At 40.4% G+C, this 21,533-nt stretch overlaps 1 protein-coding gene across 1 annotated transcript in view; it reads right to left on the reverse strand.

The window, feature by feature from the left end:
* Positions 1 to 21,328, reverse strand: part of LOC118636162 (nuclear RNA export factor 2-like) — an 80,792-nt gene extending 59,464 nt beyond the window's left edge. Inside the window, 3 exon segments of the mRNA XM_036271188.1 lie at positions 13,119 to 13,207; positions 13,446 to 13,626; positions 21,292 to 21,328. Coding sequence (XP_036127081.1) covers positions 13,119 to 13,207; positions 13,446 to 13,626; positions 21,292 to 21,328 — 307 coding nt within the window.
* Between the last annotated feature and the right edge of the window lie 205 nt (positions 21,329 to 21,533).

The raw sequence follows: 21,533 nt of genomic DNA on the forward strand, positions 1-21,533 counted from the left end.
TTGAATCTATAGATTGCTTTGGGAAATATGGAAATTTTAATGATGTTAATTCTCCCAATCCATGAACAGGGTATGTGCTTCCACTTTTTTATATCTTCCTCTATTTCTTTTTTCAATGACCTATAGTTTTCTGAGAATAGGTCCTTTATTTCTTTCGTTAGGTTTATTCCTAGGTATCTTAATTTTTGTGCCGCAATGGTAAATGGGATTTTTTGCTTAGTTTCTCTTTCTGTGAGTTCATCATTGGTGTATAAGAATGCCATTGATTTCCTGACATTAATTTTGTATCCTGCTACTGTGCCAAATTCCTTTATTAAGTCTAGTAAAGTTTTGATGGAGTCTTTGGGGTTTTCTATGTATAGTATCAAGTCATCTGCAAATAATGACAATTTCACTTCCTCCTTTCCAATTTGGATTCCTTTTATTTTTTCTTCCTGTCTGATTGCTGTGGCTAAGATTTCCAGTACTATGTTAAAGAGGAGTGGCGAAAGTCGGCATCCTTCTCTTGTTCCTGTTCTTAATGGAAATGCTTTTAGTTTTTGCCCATTGAGTATAATGTTGGCTGTAGGTTTTTCATATATGGCCTTTATTATGTCTAGATATGATCCCTCTATTCCCACACTGCTGAGCGTTTTTATCAGAAATGGATGCTGGATTTTGTCGAAGGCTTTTTCAGCATCTATTGATATTATCATGTGGTTTTTAGTCTTCATTTTATTTATGTGGTGTATCACGTTTATGGATTTGCAAATATTGTACCAGCCTTGCATCCCTTGGTCATGGTGGATAATTTTTTTTGGTGTATTGCTGGATCCGATTTGCTAGTATTTTGTTCAGGATTTTGGCATCTATGTTCATCAGGGATGTTGGCCTGTAGATTTCATTCTTTTGTGTCTTTTTCTGGTTTTGGAATTAGAATTATGCTGGCTTCATAAAACGAGTTTGGAAGTCTTCCTTCTTCTTGAATTTTTTGAAATAGTTTGAGGAGAATGGGTATTAGTTCTTCTTTGAATGATCAGTAAAACTCCCCCGTGAAGCCATCTGGGCCTGGGCTTTTGTTTGCTGGGAGAGTCTTGATTACATCTTCAATTTCTTCTGTTGTTATTGGTCTGTTCAAGTTTTCTATCTCTTCCTGATCTAGTTTAGGGAGACAATGTGTTTCTAGAAATTTGTCCATTTCGCTTTGATTGTCGAATTCGTTGCCATATAATTGTTCACAGTAGTTGTTAACGATCTTTTGTATTTCTGTGGTGTCAGTTGTTATCTCTCCTCTTTCATTTCTGATTCTGTGTATTTGGGTTCTCTCTCTTTGTTTCTTGGTGAGTCTAGTTAAGGGTCCATCAATCTTGTTTATCTTTTCGAAAAACCAGCTCTTTGTTTTATTGATCCTTTGAATTGTTTTTTTTGGTCTCTATGTCATTTATTTCTGCTCTGATATTTACTATTTCCTTCTTTTTACTTGCTCTGGGGATTTCTTTTTGTTTGCTCTGTAGTTCTTTAAGTTGTGAAGTTAGATATTCTATTACAGATTGTTCCTCTTTTTTGAGGTAGGCCTGTAGTGCTATGAACTTCCTTCTCAGAACTGCTTTCGCTGCATCCCATAGATTTTGTGTTGTCTTGTGATCATTTTCATTGGTTTCCATAAAGTTTTTTATTTCTTCCTTGATCTCCTCGTTGACCCATTCATTGTTTAATAACATGCTATTTATCTTCCATGTGTTCAAATGTCTTTGTATGTTCTTCTTGCAAGTGATTTCTAGTTTCATGCCATTGTAATCTGAGAAGATGCTTGATATAATTTCAATCTTCTTGAACTTGTAGAGACTTAGTTTGTGCCCTAACATGTGGTCTATCTTTGAGAATGTCCCATGTGAACTTGAGAAGAATGTGAATTCTGTAGTTTTGGGGTGTAGTCCTCTGTAGATATCTATTAAATCCATTTGGTCTAGTGCTTCATTTAGAGTCTCTGTTTCCTTGCTAATTTTTTGTCTAGAGGATCTATCCAGCGATGTGAGCGGGGTGTTGAAGTCCCCTGCTATGATTGTATTGCTAAAGATTTCTCCTTTGAAGTCCTCCAGAAGTTTTTTAATATATTTTGGTGCTCCTATATTGGGTGCATATATGTTTATCAAGGTTATATCTTCCTGTTGGATAGATCCTTTCAAAATTATGTAGTGGCGTTCTTTGTCTCTAATTATGGCCATCATTCTGAGATCTATTTTATCAGATATGAGTATTGCTACCCCAGCTTTTTTTCGTTTCTGTTTGCTTGGAAGATTTTTTTCCACCCCTTTACTTTCAATCTATGTGAGTCTTTTGTTGTGAGGTGGGTCTCTTGTAAAGAACATATAGATGAGTCATGGTTTCTTATCCAATCAGCTACTCTGTGTCTTTTTATCAGAGCATTCAATCCATTTACATTTAAGGTGATTATTTATATGTACTTATTTATTGCCATTTTTGTTTAGTGTGGTTCTATTTTTCTTCCTATTTCTCCTGGTAATTACAGCAGTCCTTTTAACATTTCTTGCAGTGCTGGTTTGGTGCTAGTGTATTCCCTTAGCCTTTTTTTTTTGTCTGGGAAGCTCTTTATTTGACCTTCTATTTTGAATGATAGCCTTGCTGGGTAGAGTAGTCTTGGATTCAGATCCTTGTTTTTCATGACCTTCATTACTTCATGCCATTCTCTTCTTGCCTGTAGTGTTTCTTGTGAGAAGTCATCTGAGAGCCTTATGGGGTTTCCTTTGTTGGTAACCTGTTGCTTATCTCTTGCTGCTTTTAGGATTCTCTCTTTGTCTTTAATTTTTGGCAGTTTGATTACTATGTGTCTTGGTGTGGGCCTGTTTGGGTTCTTCTTACTTGTGGGTCTCTATGTTTCTTGAATTTGAATGCCTCTTTCCTTCACCAAATTAGGGAAGTTTTCTGTCACTATTTCTTTGAATATATTCTCTAACCCTTGCTTATTTTCTTCTTCTTCTGGGACTCCTATGATGCGAATATTATTCCGTTTCCAGTTGTCCCACAGTTCTCTTAAGCTGTCTTCTTCTTTTTTTTTAAATCATTTTTTCCTTTTGGTTTTCTGACTGGTTGATTTTTTCTAACCTGTCCTCTAATTCACTGATCCGGTCCTCAGCTTCCCCTACTCTGCTTCTTAGACCTTCCAATGTGTTTTTCATTTCTGATATGTCATTCTTCATTTCTTCCTGTTGGTTTTTAATTTCCAACTGGTTGATTTTCAACATTTCTATGTCTTTACTCATGGTGCTCATATCCTTACACATGCTGTTGAGCTTCCTCAACATCATGGCTCTAAATTCTAGTTCTGTTAACTTGCTTAACTGCACCTCATTTATCTCATCTTCCGTAGAGGTCTCATGTTCTTTCATTTGGCTTTTGTTTCTGTTTTTCACCATTTTGGCTATCACAATGGGCTTTGGAGTCTGCCAAATTTTCCCTGTGGGTGTTGGTGTTCTGCTGTTTGTGGCTCCCTCTTCTGGGTTTGGATGAGCCAGGGAGGACCCACTTTAAACACCACCTTCAAGTGAGCTTTTCTGGTTAGTGTTGCTAGCCCAGGGAATGGTAGTTATCCTCCAGCTTTTTTTTTTTTTTTTTTTTTGCCTGGAGGCTATTAGTAGAGGTCACCTGAAGACCCTTGGTTTCTGAGTTGCCTGAAAAACTCCCTCAGGTGCTCAGTGTAAGAGGATTTCCCGAGGTTGGGGCAGCTGCTGGTTGTTAATGGGTCTCAGTTAGCATTTCGATGTCCACCAGATGGGATTGAATCTCTGAGGGAGGGGCCTCTGCCTCGCCTCTCCCCAGGGCCCTGGGAAGGAGTAACATTACCACAGTCCTGCGTGGCTGCACTCAGCGAAAGCTCTTAGCACCCTCCAAAACCCAAGTGTCCCCACACAGTTCCAGTCCAGTCTGCCTTCCCTCTGCTGAAGCCCAAGGTGAGTGGCTGCTGCCAATTTAGCCTCTGTCTAGACTCTGCGTGGTGGAGCCACCTGGGACTTTTAACCCTAGAGCGCTGCTTCCTGCCAAGGGCGGCCACGGCTGTGGCACCAGCAGAGGGTTTTGCACTCAGCAGAAGCCCTAGGACTGAGCCACGGTAGCGGGACACTGCTGGGGTGGCAGCACCTTCCAGCAGAGTCCCCTGGTCTCCACGAGTCTGTGCAGCACCAGCCAAGGGCTTAGCACACAGAGTTCGCAGTAGTCAGCCTGTGTAGCAGCATCCCGCTGAGTCCCCTGGTCATAGCCAGTCCGTGCCAGCCCGTGCGGCACCAGCGGAGGGATTAGCAGGCAGCAGAGTTCGCAGGACTCAGGCGGGGTCCCAGCGGAGGTGTTAGCAGCAACTTCCCGCCGCCGAGTTCCCTAGCCCCAACCATTCTGTGTGGCACCAGCCAAAGGCTTGGGAGACAGCAGAGTTCGCAGGACTCGGGCAGGGTCTTAGTGGAGGCTTTAGCAGCCACTTCCCGCTGCTGAGTTCTCTGGCCCTAGCGAGTTCGTGCGGCACCAGCCGAGGGCTTGGGAGGCAGCAGAGTTCGAAGGATTCAGGCGGGGTCTCAGCGGAGGCTCTAGCAGCAACTTTCTGCCGCTGAGTCCCCCAGTCCCCACCCAGGCCGCTGCGGACCGTGGGCTCCCGGCCCCCTCTTGCGTCCTCGCAAGCCTACCAGGATTGAGTCGGTGTCCCTGGTTCTGTGGTCCTCCAAGGTGTCTTTCAGTTGCTCCTTCCTGAAGATTTGCCTTTATTTTCATTGTGAATCCAGTTTGGTCCTGGGAGATGGTCTGTGTAGCTTCATTCACTCTGCCGCCATTTTTTCTTCTCCCATATATTGTTTCTGATTGGTGTTTCTGACTTCTCAGGATATATTCCTAGAGGTGAGATCACTGAGTTGAATAGCAGTTCCATTTTTACTTTTTTTTTTTAATCCTCACCCGAGGACATTTTTCCATTTTTTGTTCAGATGGAGTGGGAGGGAGAGAGAGAAAGAGATAGAGAGAGAAACAGACATGAAAGGGACACATTGAGTGGTTGCCACCCTCACGACCCAACCAGGGCCGGGGACAAACTGCAACCGAGGTACATGCCATCATTGGGAACCGAACCCAGGTCTCTCTGGACCACAGGCCGATGCTCTAACTGCTGGTCCAAACCAGCTGGGCCCATTTTTAATTTTTTGAGGAAACACCATATTGTTTTCCGTAGTGGTTGCACCAGTCTGCATTCCCATCAGCAGTGTACTAGACTACCCTTTTCTGCACATCCTCACCAGCACTTGTTGTTTGATAATTTGTTGATGATAGCCATTCTGGCTGGTGTGAGTTGATACCTCTTAGTTGTAAATATCAATTAAATCCATCTGATCTAGTGTGTTGTTTAGGGTCTTTTTTCCTTGTTAATGTTTTGTCTAGAAGAGCTATTCAGTGATGTCAGTGGGGTATTCAAGTCCCCTACTATGATTGTATTGCTGTTGATCTCTCCCTTGAAGTCCTCCAGAAGTTTTAAAATATATTTTAGTGCTCCTATATTAGGTGCATATATGTTTATCAGGGTTATATCCTCCTGTTGGATCAATCTGTTTAATATTATGTAGTGGACTGTCTTTGTCTCACATTATGGCCTTCATTTTGAAGTCTATTTTATCAGATATAAGTATTGCTATCCAAACTATTTTTTTTGTTTCATTTGCATGGAAATTTTTTTCCATCCCTTCACTTTCATGTGAGTTTTTTGTTCTGAGGTGGGTCTCTTGAAGACAGCATATATATGGGTCATATTTTCTTATCCATTCAGCTACCCTATGTCCTTTGATTAGAGCATTTAAGCCTGTTACATTTAAGATTATTATTGCTAGTATATATTTGTTGCCATTTTTATTCTTTATGCCTGCGTTTCTCTCTATTTCTTGCAACAGTCCCTTTAGCATTTCTTGCAGTGCTGGTAGTAAACTCCTTTAGCCTTTTGTGTGTGTGTGTGTGAAGCCCTTTGTCTCACCTTCAATTTTGAACAATAGCCTAGGATTCAGTCCCTTCCTTTTCATTACTTTGTATACTTCACACCACTCCCTTCTGGCCTGCAGTGTTTCTGTGGAGAAATCAGCTGACAGTCTAATGGGAGCTCCCTTGTCTGTCTCTTTCTTGCTGCTTTTAAGATTCTTTGTCTTTAACATATGCCATTTCAATTATGATGTGTCTAGGTGTGGGTCCTTTTGGGCTCGTTTTGATTGGGACTCTCTGTTTCCTGGACTTGTGTGACTTTTTCCTTCACCAGGTTAGGAGAGTTTTCTGTCATTATTTATACAGGTTCTCTATTCCTTTCTCCAATTCTCCTTTTGGTACTCCTGTTATGCTTTGTGTTGTCCCAAAGCTCCCTTAAACTCTCCTCCTGTTTCTTTGTTTTTGTTTTTTGTTTTTCATTTGCTGCTCTAATTGGGTGTTTTTTTCCTACCTTGTTTTCTAACTCAGTGATTTGGTCTTCAGCTTCTTCAAATCTATTATTGAATCCTTCCAGGGTATTTTTTTAAATTAATTTTTGTTACAGATGTTTCTCTTTTTTCCCCCACTGATTCCCCCCCTCCCCCTCCCTCCCTGCCCTGTCCCCAGCTTTGTTGTCCATGTCCATTGTTCATGCATACATGCATAGAAGTTCTGTGGTTTATCTCTCCCCCACCACCCCCTCTTCTGGGGATTTTCAGTCTGTACACCACTTCCACGTCTCTGGGACTACATGGTATTTTTTTTTTTTAATTTCAGCTATGTCATTCTTCATTTTCACTTGATTTTTGTTCATAGCTTCTACCTCTTTTTTAAAAAAAATACTGATATAGTTCTGAGTTCTTTGTAATTATCATTAAGTTGCTTGTAATTCTCACTAAGTTGTTTAAGTGTCCTTAAAAACATTACTTTGAATTCCTTATATGACAAATTGCTTGCCTCCACTTCATTTGGTTCCTTTTATGGTGATTCCTAATTTTCTTTCATTTGAGAGGTGTTTCTTTGTCTCACCATTGTAGCAGTCTGGTAGTTCTGGGCCAGGTGAGGTGCACTGGGATGCATAGGCAGGTCAGTGTGCATCAGATAAGACTGCTATGCCTCCCAAGTCTTGATGAGTGGCCTTCTTGTGGGACACAGTGGAGTAGTCTCCTTGATGTTCTGAGCTGGGTGCTCTAGGAATAACTCTTGTGTGGCTTATGTGGGTTCATCTGTTGAATTTGGGTCTTGATTGCTGTTTTCCATTTATGGGTGGGCTCAGCCCTCAGAGTTGTTGGCTGTGAGTCTCAACACAGACCCTGTCATGCCAACTGTTTAATACACACACACACACACACACACACACACATGTTGAGAGGACAAAACCAAAAAGAACCTCAAAAAATATCAGCAAAAACAATAATAAAAGCAACAACCTCAACCAATGATTAAAAGGCAACCAACCAAGCAACAACAACAATAACAAACAACCTCCCATACACACACAAATTATACTAGAAGGTGCGGGTTCTCAAATTCTTATACACAAATGCTCACAGAAGCATTATTTCCAATATTCAAAAGGCTGAAACAACCCATATGTCTATTAAGGGATGAGGAGATAAACAACTTGTGGTATATACATACACTGGAATATTATTCATCCAGAAAAAGTAATGAAATACTGATATATGTTTCAGTGTGGATGAATTTTAAAAACATTATACTAAGTGAGAGAAGCTAGATACAAAAACTCATATATTGCCCTGGCTGGTTTGGCTCAGCAGTTAGAGTGTCAGCCTGTGGTCCAGAGTGACCCGGGTTTGGTTCCCGCTAAGGGCATGTACCTCAGTTGCAGTTTGTCCCTGGCCCTGGTTGGGTCGTGAGGGTGGCAACCACTCGATGTGTCCCTTTCACGTCGATGTTTCTCTCTCTCTATCTCTTTCTCTCTCTCTCCCTCCCACTCTATCTGAACAAAAAACGAAAAAATGTTCTCGGGTGAGAATTAAAAAACAAAACAAAACTCATATATTGTGTGATTCCATTTATGTGAAATATCCAGAATAAATGAATACATAGAGACAGAAAGCAGATTGCTTGCCAGGGCTGGAGTAGAGGGGGGAATTGGAATAACTACTCAAAGTGTACGGGATTTTCTTTTGGGATAATAAAAATGGTTTAGAACTAGACAGAAGTGGTGGTTGTACAACACTGTGAAGGAACAAGGGGCAACACAGTAGACCCAACAAGTTCAGAGGGCTACATTGCAGGCCTGACAAGTACAGTGACAGAATGTAACCACACAGGATGGTCTGATCATAATTTCTTAACTGGGTAGGTCATGGAGGGTAGTCATGTCCCAGGCTTATAGCTTCCTTAGAAAAGGTCAATCTTTACCTTAAGCAAGCCCTGTACATTGTTCTTATACATCTAGGATAACATACCTTTGAAATGTCGGAGTAATTTTTTTTCCAGACCCCTTGAAGGCACAAGCACTGGCACCAAAGTACAAGGCCATTAGAGCATGAGACCAGGAAACTACTCATTGTTATCTTGTTGTGACACATCATCTCTATTTATTGTAAATGTTAATTGTTAACTCTCCTGTACCCACCTATGTAAAATAACTATATGTTTCTCCATTTTGCCTTTAATTCATCCTAGAGGTTTCTCTGCTTTGCTTTCTCCCGCCTGCTTATTCTACTACCAATGGGTTTCATGTAACCTTCTTTATGTTTTCACCTTTGATTCTAAATATATAAAACAAACCTTAAAACTTCCATTCTCCACAGCATTTTCTCAATCTGTTGAGATATTGTTTCTAGGCATGTCTTCAGACTTGGCTCAAATAAACTCTTATAAAACTTTTCTGTAGGTTTGGAAGTTCTCAAGTTGACAATATATTAATGTAGTAAACACCAATGTATTGTTTACTCTCAATTAAAAAAAATACATCACTACAAATGACCCAAAATATTAAAAGATAAGCATTATAAACAAATTCATGATAATAAATTTGACAGCTAAAATGAAATACATACAAAATGTATCTGCATTGAGTCCCTTTATGTAAAATTTGTGTACATATATATGTGTGCACTAATGACTAATTAGTTCCAAGTTATTCGAAAGAGTGGTTATACCAATTTACATGCTCAGAAACAATATATGAGAATATTGGTTGCATACCCCCAAATTCAGAAATAATTAGCAAAGCACACGTTTGCCTCAGCATTTACATTTCCAAAAACATTGTTCTGCAGGACAATTTTCACACATATGTATGAAGAGGAAGAAAGAAGGTCTTGCATTTGCACAGCAGCATGGGCCCAAGGGAATTGAGGAAATCAGCAGGAGAACAAGTAGCTGGAAGACTGTGGCATATGTGCTGGCTAGGGAGGGAGGCCAGGATGTGGAAGCCTGCTGAAGTAGAGGGAGGAAGTAAAAGGGCCATGCGATGGGTTCCATGGCCTGCCCCTGCCCACGAGAGAACTCATTGTTATCTTGTTGTGACATACCATCTCTATTTATTGTAAATGTTAATTGTTAACTCTCCTGTACCCACCTATGTAAAATAACTGTGTGTTTCTCCATTTTGCCTGAGTTGAGCCAGAGTTGAGGATAGCCTGAGTTGAGCCAGACACTGTAATTACTCACTAACTTGTAAGACTACCTCTATTCCTCACAATGTAGCTGAGAATTGTGCACTGTGGTCTCTGTTCTCTAGGTGAGAAGGCTGAGACTTGTCTTTGATTACTCAGGCAGTACATAAAATAACATAAAATTATTTCTTGTGTAATGGCAGTTATCTCCCTAGTCAATATTTTTAAGAAATTCACGCAACAATATATAAATCCCTGATGTAAATGCACAAAAAGAACTGAAAAGTAGCAACTGTTAGGAAATAACTTATTTGAAATGTGAAAATAGAGGTACAATCTGTAAACTGGTGGTACCTCACCTGTGTCATCATTTATAGGACTGTAATGTAAATTTGGTTTGTTATTGCTATTATTTTAGTTTCAAAAATTATGCCTACTTGTTGTCTAAATTGCAAACACTACAGAATTGTGGAGAATAAATTGTGCTAGTGCCCCCTTCAACTCTCACCTGCAATTCTGAACTACTAATTGCAGGTCAATGAGACAGTCCCACAGGAGTGACCATAAGGTGAAATTCCATGTTATTGTTGTTTGTTTGGAAGTGAAAACAAATGGCTGAATTCCCTCAAGCACATAGACATGAATAACTGGTGTCAGCTCTCTGAGAAATGCACTGGGAAGACAGGCTGATACTCTCTCACTCTCAGGTGCTGAAGTGAGATCCCACCTACAGTGCACCTTCAAAAATGGGGAGGAGGCTATATAGTGGATGGATAAAAAGACAAAAACAAACATGGTGAGAGAAGTGAAAAGGCCCATTTCCCATTACCTGTGTGCAAATTGTGAACTTGTTCACAGTATTATCTTTGAAAACATTCAGATGATTAGGAAGAAGTAAAATATATGAGTCCCCGCTTCCTTCCTTCCACAGCCCTCACTATGCAGTGAGAATGTCTGGCAAAACCTCTTTGTTCCAGGTCCCATGCCTGCTTCTGCAGGCTTCCAGGTAGAGCATCTAACTAAGTCACACTGTCTCCAAAGGCCAATCTCTGGAAGCACCATGTTTCCATTCTCATCAGAATGTATTGACAGCTACCATGGAGTCAAGACTGATGTATCTGCTAGAGACTGCCAGAGCAAATGGGGGAGTTGGGGATGGAGAGGGCAGGCCCTTCAGTCCCAAACCGATTGGCTCATGGTTGGGCAGAAAAACAGTGATCCAAGACATACAACATACAATGTGTAACAGCATTCTTTATTATGAAAAATAAAACCCAACAACAACAGCAGTGATTGTGAGTGGGGAAAATAAACAAAATAAATGGCACTTGTTAAGTTACATGACCTATAAGGTAAGTTTGGCTTCTTGGTCAACCAGGCCTCCAGCCCCAGTCATGGGTATGGCCTTAGGCTGGAGAAGAGAATCCAGAATGATGGGGATGAAGACAAAGATGACATGCAAGGGCTCTTTTTAAGGGGTTTGTTTGAAGGCCTCCTCTTGGCTCTTGCCCTCGGTCTGGAGAGGAGGAGTTGGGGTGTCAGAAGAGCCAGCTCCCTGGGTTTTATTCCAGGGCACCAGCTTCCAACATCTTGGCCTTCCAAAAGGCCCAGAAACATCCATCTTTAACCCACCTTGAACCCAGACCTCACCTTGAACATAGTGAAGACCTGAGCAGCTCTGGTGTGGTTCCACTCGTTGTCCTGAAGGCACCTGAAGTAAGAGAAGAACAGCTGGATTCCATTAGCACCACAGTACAGACACACTGACCATGCAATGCCACCACAAAATCTATGCTAGGACACATGTACCAAAATAAGCACTATTTGTAATGAGGAAGAAAGAACTAGTGAAAACCAAAATGTCTGTCACTAGCCTTCACGTCTACTAGAATTCAAAGCAGAAAAATAAGGATGTTCAAAACAACAAGGGAGCTTAATATATATTGATAAAGATGTTCAAGAAAATAACAAATGGTGATATCTCATTGTTTTAATTTGCCTCTCTCTGATGATTAGTGATGATGAGCATTTTTTCATATGTCTCTTAGCCATTTGTATGTCCTGTTTGAAGAGGTGTCTATTTAGTTCCCCTGCCCACTTTTTAATTGGGTTCTTTGTCTTCCTTTTGTTGAGTTGTATGAGCACTTCATATATATTGGAAATTAACCCCTTAGCTGATCTATCATTGGCAATTATTCTCTCCCATACAGTGGGTTGCCTTTCCATTTTGATGATTGTATCTTTTGTGGTAGAGAAGGTTTTGAGTTTGATGTAGTCCCATGTGTTCATTTTCTCCTTTCTTTCTGTTGCCTTAGGTGATGTGTCAGTGAAAATTCTGCTGCATATAATGTCTGAAATTTTGTTGCCTGCCTGTTCTTCTAGGATTTTATGGATTCATGAGTCATATTTAAGTATTTTATCCATTTTGAGTTCATTCTTGTGTATGGTGTAAGTTGATGGTCTAGTTTCATTTTTGTGCATGTACTGTCCAATTTTCCCAACACCATTTATTAAAAAGAGGCTGTCTTTACTCCACTGTATGCTCTTTCAGAATGGCTGCCATCAACAAATCATCAAACAAGAAGTGTTGGAGAGGGTGTGGAGAAAAGGGGACTCTAGTACACTGCTGGTGGGAATGCAGACTGGTGCAGCCACCATGGAAAACAATATGGTATTACCTCAAAAAATTAAAAATGGAACTGCCATTTGACCCAGTAATCTAAGAATATACCCTAAGAAGCCTGAAACACCAATCAGAAAGAATATATGTACCCCCATGTTCGTAGCACCACTATTTACAATAGCTAAGATCTGGAAACAGCCCAAATGTCCATCAGTAGACAAATGGATAAGAAAGTCGTGGTACATATACACAATAGAGTACTATGCAGCTGTAAGAAAGAAAGATTTCTTATCCTTTGAGACAACATGGAGGGACCTGGAAAGTATCATCCAAGTGAAACAAGCCAAACAGAGAAAGACAAGTATCATATGATCTCACTTATTTGTGGAATATAATGAACATAACAGTCTGAGGAATGGGGTAGTCCCAGAGACATGGAAGTGGGGTACAGAATGACAATCCCCAGAAGAGGGGGTGGTGGGGGAGAGATAAACCACAGAACTTCTATGCATGTATGCATGAACAATGGACATGGACAACAAAGCTGGGGACAGAGCAGGGAGGGAGGGGGAGGGAGGAATCAGTGGGGAAAAAGGAGAAACATCTGTAACAAAAATAAGTTATTTAATTAATAAAAAAACAAAACTAACAAATGGGCCTGGCTGGTGTGGCTCAGTGGTTGAGCATCAACCCATGTACCAAGAGGTCGCTAGTTTGATTCCTGGTTAGGGCACATGCCCAGATTGTGGGACCAATTCCCATTGGGGGGGCATGCAGGAGCCGGCCAATCAATGTTCTCTCTCATCGATGTTTCTATCTGTCTCTCCCTCTCCATTCCTCTCTGTCTAAAATTAATGAAGAAACAAATATTTTTTAATTTCCCAGGATTTGATCTTGGGTGTTCTCCCCCATTTCTCTCCTGAGATGTTTTCTATCACTCCACAGAGTAACATGAAGATGGCCTTCATTATGCCATTGCACTCTCATCTTGTCATGTCCCATGGTATAGGGAGTGCTGCAGGGAGGAGTGGAGAGAAAAAGGTTGGCCATAAATGTGAAGAGAGTCTTCTATACATCCTTGCTTCTCTGACACCAGGACTATAATTAGGAATGATCAACCATGATTCCACTTCTAGCATTCTTCGGTTTTCTAGTGAGAGATAAAAGAAGAAAAGAAAAGAAAACTATGAACAGTGAGAGAGTTGCACAGTCCATTGGCTGCTACATGCAACCCAGGCTGCCTAGTCACTTACTGCCTTGCTTGGTACTTCTGAACTCCCCTCATCTCCATGTTTCCATCATCTTTATGGAGGTGTGAAGGCTTAAGCTCATATCCACCATTTTAATAGCAATGGGTCCTGTTGCCAAAATTACCTCAGAGAGAACTGCAACCTTTCTTTCTTCCTTGAGGTGAGCTATCACTATCATTGTCCTCTGAAACAAAGAACAAAAATACAAGTTTGGAGACTTGTCTGTGTCCACTTACCACTTAGCATGTCTTAGGCTAACACCATGGTAGAGCAACAAAGTGCCAATCTGCCCTAAGAGACCAATCCCACAACCCCAGAAAAGAAATACCTCTGTCCAGATAGAAGAGCGTTATCTGACAGATGGTGCTATCAGGGGGAAATGGTGCAGGATAAGGAAGGGGGAGCAACAGGAGGAGGAAGACAGGAAAGGAGAGAGGAAGGAGATAACTGTGGAACCTTTTACAAAATGGAGCAGGATTTACAACGAACAGAGGTGTATGAGTCCGTGGGTTAGACTGGATGCCAGCCATACATCAGGAAGGCATGTGAATCTTTTCTCTTTCAGGGCTCTCTAACAACCCCACCAACACATCCGAAGCAACCTTCTCATACTTCCCAAACCCAGTCAGCCAGCACACCAATTCCACTGAGTACTCAGCCACTTGTGCTTCCTTTGCCGGTGTGGTACAAGCTTTCATGTCAGATGGAATGGAGGCAACAGCTTCCTAAACTGTCCCCCTTCCTTCTGACTTGCCCCTAACAATAGTCTATTTGACATATCCAGAGTGAGCTTTCTCTTGCCCAGTCTGAAATGCCTTTGAGTTCAGGAGATAGCTCTTTCTAACCTCAGCTCTTGTGTAACAAGGGTCTGGACGACAAACTGGAATGATGTTTCAGAAACAATTTCCAAATCACTGGGTATTTTTCTTTTTTCTTTCAATTATTGATCCCTCTATGGTTAGAGAACATACTCTCTGTGATTTCAATTATTTTTAAACTTGTGGAGGTTTATTTGATGGCACAGGGTTCACCTGTCTTGGTGACTATTACAATAACACCTGAAAAATACTATATTGTGCTGCTGTTGGGTGGAGTGTTCAATTTGTCATGTAGAACCTATCAATTTATTGTGTTCATCTGATCTCCTCAATGCTGATTTTCTCTCTAGCAATTCTATCACCTGCTGAGAGGGGGTCTTGAAGGCCCCAACTCTCATTGTGGACTTGGCTATGTCTCCTTTCAGTTCCATCAGTTTTTGCTTTGTGTACCTTTTGGCTCTGTTGTTTGGTGCATACACACTAGGTCCCTCATGTCTCCCTGGTAGATTGATCCTTTTATCAGTGTGTATGCCTCTCTTTAATAAGTCTCTTGCAAATTGTCTACTATATTGCAAATTGTAGCCACAGGTATGCTCACAGAGTGCCTTGGCTATATTGCATTCTACATTCACCCCTAGGAGTTGTGTTACTGTCTACCTCTCCCCCGCAAGACCCTCCCACAAACATTTGTAGTTCACCATGTGGAAGGATTTGGCAGTTTTTCTTGGCATCTACAGAAATTAGGTAGTCTCCATTCTCTCTCTCTCATAGGTGGAGTCACTAAGAGTATTTTATGCTTACAACATTCAACTGAAACACTGTACCAGCAGACAATAACACGGGTGGTTTGAGGGGACAGGAAGATTACGAGAATTAGATTGTTAAAACCAGACTCCTTTGGGGTCTCATATTTAATGTTCTCTCTATGTGTGTGTTGTACATTTTGTACATTAATTATTCTATGTTGACTCAGGGCCACTTATGAGTAAAAATCCATTCCTTCACTGCTGATCATTCTACAATGTACTAAAGGCAGCCAGGCCTCAGATTTACTCCTCTGGAGAGTTTTTGCTGTCAGTGTGTGGCCCACTGTCAGGACAATCCTGTAACTCACAGCTTTTGAGAACTACCCTGTGTGGCAGTGAAAGTAAAATTGAACATGGCCAGAGCATCTGATCCAGAAATATCACTCACTCAGTCCCCAAAACTTGGAGGATGCCTGGAGTGCTCTCTCTCTCACACATGCCACATCCCAGTGATCAGGAAATACTCTAGGCCCCTCTCCCAAAATCTGTCCAGATCTATCCACTTATCAACAGCTCCATTATTACCACTCTGGCCAGGACAGATGGGGAGGAGGCAAGGATGAAAGCAGAGAGACCAGTTGGAAGGCAGCATAATCCAGGACATCCATGTTGGTGCCTTGAACAGAGCGTAGGTCCCATCACTTCACTCTGCTCAAAACCATATAACAATGCTTTGAAACTGAACACATGGTAAATAGCCATGACTTCATAATGCTGGTAAACAACTATAACAACAACAAAGAGGCACCTTATTGGTGACCTTTGATGAATGCTAGGAAGTCAACTCACTCTCATGAAAATCCATCTGTGGAAGGAAAAAAAAAATCAAAAATTAAAGAGAGGAGAAATGGCAGGACATCAGTGTATGGTGTATGGGAAGAGCCCGAGCCATTTTCAAGAGCTGACATTACTTCAGAAAGAGCATTGCTGAGGGAAAAGTGTAAAAGTGAGCCAGCTAATAGCTTCAGCAATGCCCAGACCAACCAACTAAGTATTTCTGGTGCCTGAAGAGGGCCAGAGTCTTCCCTCATCAAGGTAATTGAAACACAGGTGAGCGCAGGCATTGGCTATGTTTGGGAATTTCTCAGGAGAGTGAGCATATGATATAAGCTACAGAGGGGCACCCCGTACCCAAACACCCACAGACACACACACCCACAACCATTTACTGAACATTTGCATATTAGCACCATCCCTGTCTCACAGTCTTGCTACCAGAATCAAAAGTGATGAGGTATTATAAACCAGCTAGTGCCTCTCACCCAGGCTGCCCGGTTTCCTCCTCAAGCACCACCAGGTATTAGCTGATCTTCCCACAAAGAAATAGTTGTGAGTATCCTTTAAGACATCATGTGTGTATGTATGGTACTTCCTGTGTCATTTTGGAATTCTGCCTACATCATTGCTATGCCACTGAGTTCATGGCACGGCATCCCTGCCATAGTAGGGAAGGAATGCTGTGAGAAGGAAACCCACACTTGCCCAGCAGCAACCAACATTTGCTCAGTGTTGGGCAGACTCACTAGATTTCCTTGGCCTCCTCAACAGAAGCTCCATGGCAACATATTCATGGTCCCTTTTCAGATCATAAATATTAGGCTCATAAACGTTAATTACAATTTTCAGGATTTCTCAGCCAAGTAAGTGGCAGAACAGGAATTGTGTCCTTGCATATTGGTATACCTTCTTGTCCTACGTGATTCTTCAGCTACTTCACAGGTTCTCCTTCAATGGTAAGCTTTCAGGTTACAAGGACAGATTAGTGGGAAAACCAGAGATGATGTTTTGTGACCAAGAGCTTAGTCACTCCTGCTTGGGTATATCCCGGTGACTTGGACCAAGTAGAGATATCTGTCTCGGAATAGATTGGGAAATATGTTTGGATTATAGATTTCAGAAAAGAGTCAGTTTGGGCTGTCAATGTCTGGCATATAATAAAGGCTTGATTAATGTTTCTTAAATAAATGTATGTAATATAGACTTGGGATCACCAACCAAACCACTTCACAGCATACATTCATCTCATACATTTCTACCTACCTCTATTTATTCCAGACTATTTTGGGCTGCAGAATTGTTTCATAAGATGCTTTGTAAAACTACCATGAACTGCAAAATTAACATTGTTCTTCAGTGTACAGTTAGAAAGAGCAAAGTCCCTCCAGTGGACTAATAGAAAACTACAGCTTTTCTAATCTCAGGAGGGGAGGCTTTTACAAACAGTGGTGACAGAAATGAGATGATACTTTCCTAGAATGCAGACATAGCTGAACGGAAGTCTGCTGCATGCAGGAAAAAAGTTGTGGAGCACAGCCATGTCCTTGAGTGCTCAGCCTTGTGACAGACAGTATGTCCGGCCTGTGTCTTAGAGGAAGGGAAGAGTGTGTATTAATATCTTATGTTATATGTTTTTATAATTAGGTTATAGATACATGTATTGCAAATCATGTTGGTAAATGCATGGCCACACAAAACTGGATTGTACTGTGTATTTTGTTTTCATGTATTACATATGACCTAATTTTCATTCTTCTTAATATGCCCTTTATTTTTTACATCTTGGTTTTTTAATATTTGAATACATTTTTTAAAAAAGAATTAAAGCAACAGAATTCTCAGTAAACAGTATTCTCAGTAGTGGAAGTCAAAATACCCAGTGAAGCGTGACTTGGGGTTCTGAGCAGTTTCAGGATTTACATCCCTGCTCTAAAGCTTCCCAGAGGAAGCACATGAATACTTTATTTTATTCTTATGTTTTTATTGAGGTAATATTGTTTAATAAATTTACATAGGTTTCAGGTGTATAACACTGTAATTCAATATCTGTATTCACTAGAGTGTGCTCTCCACTGAAAGTCTAATTTCCATTCATCACCATATATTTGACCCCCTTTACCCATTTCACCCTCCCTCCATCCCCCTTCTCCTCTCGTAACCACCAATTGGTTGACTGCATCTATGAGTTTTTATTTTTATTTTTCATTGTTTGTTTATTTGTTTCTTTATTGTTTTATATTCCACATGAGTGAAATCATATGGTTTCTGACCTTTTCCATCTGACTGATTTCATTTAGCTTTATACTCTCAGTGTCCATCCATGTTGTGACAAATGGCAATATTTCATCTTTTTATGGCTGAAGAGTATCCCATTGCATAGACATACTATAACTTCTTCATTCATTCATCCTTTGATTGGCACTTAGGTTGTTTCCATATCTTTGCTATTGTAAATAATGCTGCAATGAACAATGGGGTGCATATAACTCTTTGTGCTAGTGTTTTCATGTCATTTGGATATGAATGAAAACACTAACCTAGAAGAGGAAGCATATGGCAGTTCTTTTCTTAATTTTTGAGGAACTCCATATAATTTCCTATAGTGGCTACACCAATGTACAACCCCACCAACAGTGTACAAGTCCTTTTAGCACGTGAATATTTTACAACGTAAGACATTGTTTCCTAATGATATTTCTACTTATATTCATCTCTCCTAACAATGCACAAAAGCCTAACTTCCTACTATAACATTTCACTATTTGAATTTAATCTATCCAAATTATTCTCTGCCTAAACATATACCTGTAGTTACATAACTGGGATTTACAGGCTCTTTAACAAACATCAAAGATGGGACCAGGGAGTGGCTGATATGTCACAAAGTGAGTGGAGTCGATTGTCTTTAGAATGAGGGATAGATGAGAAAGCAGTGACATGCATACCTGACATACAGAGTGAAAAAGCCAAGGACTGACAGGATGGGTCAGAAAGATGAGGGTGAGAGTAAAACACAAATGGAAAAAGCCTCTGAGGAACTGAATGCATCCTGCCGATATGCATCTCATCTGTCCATTATTTCACCTTCAAGTTGAATACCAGTTCCCACAGAGTCTGAGAAAAGAGAGACAGTACAGGGGAACAGTGTGCAATGATGGGTCTCTTTGTCTGGAGTTCAGGGCATCTTGGTCCCAGACACCATACCCATCATTGCCTAACAGCCTTTGAGTGAGTCCCATCCCTGGGCTCACTTCAGCCCTAACACAGTCACACATCATGGTTCTGGGCATAAGATTTGAAGTCAGCTTGGCCAGGGTTTGAATCCTAATGATACATTCTATGGTCCGGGTCAAGTATCTTTGACCTCATGGTGACTCACATACATTTTTGTCCTTAAACTGAGGACAGCAGTAGTTTCTACTTCATGGAGTAATTGCGAGAATTGAGTTAATACATGGAACTACACTGAAAGCACCTGGAGAAGTGCCCGTGACTTAATAAGCCTCATAAGTAACTTAGTTATTACTAGATCAGGTACTTAGCACAATGTCTGGTGTTTAGTAAGGGAAGAAGATGTGTTAATTGTATTCATTGTTACACGTCCCCTGGAAAATGAGAAGGAAACAGATGTGTGTGTGGAAGAAGGTTCTGGTGTTAGCTGTGAACATTTGACATGATTTAACAGCCTTTCATAATGTAAAAAAATTGCATACACAAGGAATAGAAGGAAACGTCACTAATCAACAGAGAAATGCAAATCAAGATCACAATGTGATATCACCTAGCACCCATTAGGATAGCTACTATAAAATATACAAACAGAAAATAAGAGTTGGCAAGGGAGTGAAGAAATTGGAACCCTTGTGCACTGTTGATGGGAATGAAAAATAGTGTAGCTTTTACAGAAAACATTATGGTGATTCATAAAAAATAGACATGCCCTATGACCCAACAATCCCAGTTCTGGATATATAGTCAAAGGATGGCAAGTCCAGTTTCAAAGAGATATATGCTCACCTGTGTTCACAGCAGCACTATTCACAATATGCAAGAGGTAGAAGCAACTAAAATGTCCATCCATGAATGAATGGATAAACAAATTATGGTAGATACATACAATGAAATTTTATTTAGTCATAATAAAGGAAATCCTGTCATATGTTACAACATGGATGAACTAAGAACATTATGCCAAATAGACCAGACACATGACAAATTCCACGCTTCCACTTATATGAAGTATCTAAAGTAGTCAAATTCATAGAAATGGACAGTTGAATGATGGTTATGAGGAGCTGAGGGGGAAGGGTTGATGGGGAGTTGTTCTTTAATGTATAGACTTTCAGATTTTCAAAATGTTTCACAACAATGCACATATACTAAACAATACTAAATTGTACACTCAAAATGGTTATGATGGTAAATTCCATGTTATGCGCTTTTTTACCATAGTTTTGAAAAACTATACTACAAATATGATTACTCAGAAGAAAATATTAATGAACATCTATGTTTAGGTGTGTAAATACAAACATGAAGAAGTGAGGGAAAAATAACATGTGGGGATGTCAACTGTGTTTACAAACAAGTGGTTGGAATGCAGAATATCTATACTTTCATGTCCATGCTTTACTTGTATAAAAGCCTGGGTTGGGGTTTTGCTAGGTGCTTGGGATGAAGTGCTCACTATTCCTATTGAGGCATTACACAGCATAATAGAAACCATTCAGATCCACCTGTCCTCTCTATGATCAAAAGGCTGCATCACTTTGGACAACTCACGCTACTTTATTTGCTCCCAAAGCACTTATATGTCAAAATCAGAGATTAGGGCTCGCTACCACCTAGATTAACCATATACCTATATAAAGCACATACTACACTCCCAAAGGTTCCCAATTAATCTCTTCATCTCCCAGCTCCATTTAAACCTTGATCCACTTTCTGTCACTATATATTAGTTTTGCATGCTCCAGAATTTCATAAAAGTAACATCATACATCCTATATGCCTTTGTGTTTGTGTATGGATTTTTAAGTCAGTTTAATGTTTTTGAGATCCATACATGTTCTTGCCCTTTTTATTGCTGAGCAATATCCCATTGTATGAATCTGTTTACCTTTGATAATGTTTTAATGAGGTTTCAGGAGGAAGTGAAAGCAGGTAGATCTTTTGTGTTCAAATCAGCCATCTTTTTTTAATAGTCTTCTGTTCTTTTATAATGGATATAATTTTTTCCTTTATTATTCCTTTATCTAGGGAAATATAACTTAAGGCCTTCTACAGCCTCTTCTACTTTTCTGTTCCCTCCGTGAAAATCACTTGATTTGTTGATTTGGTTCTGTCCCTTCCTTGCTTACCCTGGGCTGTGATTATCTCCTGCAGAGGATTGAATCCTCATAGCCCAGTCAGCTCTTGGACTCCTGGGTGCTTGGCTTTAACCCATACCTTGCTCTGGCCTCACCAGTGGATTAGCTTCCTCCATGGCTCCATCACTGGTGGCCCCTGTTTAACTCCGTGTCTTCCCATTTCCTTTCTGTTTCATAAATAGATTATTCCCTCTTTTTTACATGGGAATTATTCTTTCATGTTACCCAGCACAGCTTATACATAAAATTATTGAAATATCATACATTAATTATTGGAATGTTATTATTCTAAAACCACAAGTATAAAATTTTCAAATTAAA

This window comes from Molossus molossus, unplaced genomic scaffold, assembly GCF_014108415.1.
Source record: "Molossus molossus isolate mMolMol1 unplaced genomic scaffold, mMolMol1.p scaffold_m16_p_2, whole genome shotgun sequence".
Taxonomy (NCBI): domain Eukaryota; kingdom Metazoa; phylum Chordata; class Mammalia; order Chiroptera; family Molossidae; genus Molossus; species Molossus molossus.